General features: G+C 32.4%; 1 protein-coding gene across 1 annotated transcript; it reads right to left on the minus strand.

Annotated features, from left to right (window-relative positions):
- Positions 846-1,758, minus strand: LOC104770617 (thionin-like). The gene is made up of 3 exons (XM_010495072.1): positions 1,430-1,758; positions 1,240-1,317; positions 846-1,143 (listed from the first exon to the last, which is right to left on the minus strand). The coding sequence occupies exons 1-3, from the start codon at positions 1,656-1,658 to the stop codon at positions 1,037-1,039; spliced, it is 414 nt and encodes a 137-aa protein (XP_010493374.1). The 5' UTR covers positions 1,659-1,758; the 3' UTR covers positions 846-1,036.

The following is a 2,566-nucleotide window of genomic DNA, read 5'->3' on the forward strand; positions in this document are numbered from 1 at the left end:
CTACTCATAATTAGAAGTATTTGGTGTAATCATTCAGTCCACAATATACTACCGAGAATTTCACCGTTCCCTTGTGTTTAAAGTCTATTGGGTTACTGTTCACCAAAACGAAAGGTCTGTTGGGTTACTACTCTAACAATCATGACTATAAGTTTTCCATTACTAAATAAAAAGTTTTCCACTACTTCAACCTATCGATTGCATTCTGAATGCTCTGCTCATACAAGATATTATATAATCCGAGATTTGTAAGTCTTAACTGTTTTGCTAAGTTTGCATCGGATGTTGTCAAGATATCGAACTGATTGTAAGAAAATTACGTTAAAGCGAGAGTTTGTTTTGATCATAGAAGATAAGGACACATTCTTATTTTTTATTTGGATAATAGCAAGTAGAAGAGGTAAACAATCTAGGGATCAATGACCTTATTCTACGTCACATAGAAAACCTGGAAATAGTAGAAGCTAGCTCAAGACTCTAGCATTTTTTTGTGACATACAGGACGATTATTGAAAACAGGAAAAACAACAAGACATAGTTCGTGGATATGCTTGTTAGGCAGTTTCAACTGAGCTAAAATCTCATAACACCCTTTCTATCAAAACAAATTCTCAAAACTCCCTCAATGGTAAAAGGACAATATTACCCTTAATGAAGATTGTTTTAGGTTAAATATAATTAAATAAGTAATTGTTCAACGAAAAACACAGTAGCTTAGTGGTTGTGAGCTCCATGCGCACGCGCGCGCGCCCAGGGTTCGAATCCCACTATGCGCGGTACAACTGGTACAACTAGGGTGCAACTGGTACAACTAGGGGATATATGGTACAACTATGCGAGGTGCAACTGGTACAACTATGGTGCAACTGGTACAACTAGGGGATATATGGTACAACTATGCAAGGTGCAACTAGGAGATATATGGTACAACTATTCTTTAAAAATTGTTAGAGGGGTAGTTTCGTCCTTTCGTTAAAAAAAGGGGTAGTGAGATTAAGTGGGGGTAATGCAGAGATAAATTTCTGGTATAGGGACACTAGAGATGAATTCTCGTTTCAACTGCATTGGATGAGCCCTTGGTACAAAACTCAAAACATGCCTCGGTGCATTGTACAGCTGCTCCATTCACAATTTCGCTTGCATCTAATTTACAGAAACAATATTAAAATTAATTGATTTTTTATATGCTCCAAAATCTATTAATAATAAAAAATATATATTAATGACTTTTTGCATTACCAGAGTTCTGGAGAGTGGTTAATGTATCACACACATAGGATGCACAACCCAACTTGCAGTATTCGTTGACGACATCACCTTAAATTTAAAAAATTAAAAAATTAAATTCTTAGAACTTGCATCAAAATCTTGATCCAACATGTAAAAGATATAACTTAATGAAACAACAAAGAAAAAAAGATGAAATTACTAGAGTTTTCGAAAATGTCATGTGTATATGGCTGAGGACATTTTGTCCCCTTGATAATTTTGCATCCACAAATTTTTGCACAAGTTTCCCTAGCAGTTCCAGGAAGACGGCAAACATTGTAACAGTTTCTAGCAGTCGTGCTCGGACAACAACTCTTTGCTTCGACATGAATGTGCGCCATGACAAGACTCATTATGAGCACACTTAGAATCAAAGTTTTACCTGCCATCTTTCAGTTGTTTGATTGCAAAATGTATATGTGGAGAGTTATAAGATTGTATTGATGAAATGGTGATGAAACAAGGCTCATTTATATATCTTTAACAAAAAAAAACAAGGCTCATTTATATACTAGTTGGTTCTACGACTGGCAACCAGAAACTTTGTATGATATGTTTATCATCACATGCTCTAGAGTCTGTCTGTACCTGCTGCGTGGACCAACCTTATCTTAATTGCAATCTGATACTTAATATTCAATATTTCGTATTGGTTCTGCTGGTTATATATTGCATATATTTGTGCTAACCGTGTAATTATTATGTATGTTCTTATAATTTGGGGTGGGACAAAAGTCCAAATAGTTTGTTACAACGTGTTTTTTTTTTTTACAAACTCTTTTGTTTTGTATTGGAGTTTTGATTTATACTAGGTTTTCACCCGCGATACACTGCGTGACTAAATTATAAATTATTGTATTTTAAATAATAGTTTTTAGTTTATTTTATTTTTAAATTTCTAATTAATTAATTTTTAATTTTATTTAGAATATTTTTTCTCCTTCTTACGTTTTATACAGTTTAAAACCTTATTACATTAAATTTATTATTAGATAGAATATAAAATTTTAAAAGATTTAGTTTTGTTTTCAATAATTAAACAGAGATATATGCATATATGGTATGTTAGTGTATATTTTTATGTGTATACAATTTTTTTTTGGGAATATTAAGGATGTATTGTAGTATGTGTAATATTTTGTAGTTCATACACTAAACAATTTTTAAGTTAATTTTCCAAACTATAACTACAAATTTATAGTCACTACAAGAAAGACGTACATTGTTAGCTTGGAAAATATGCTATCATATGTAATACATAGCGATTTCATAAATGCTATTATATCGGCAGCTATGG

This window comes from Camelina sativa, chromosome 20, assembly GCF_000633955.1.
Source record: "Camelina sativa cultivar DH55 chromosome 20, Cs, whole genome shotgun sequence".
Lineage (NCBI taxonomy): Eukaryota > Viridiplantae > Streptophyta > Magnoliopsida > Brassicales > Brassicaceae > Camelina > Camelina sativa.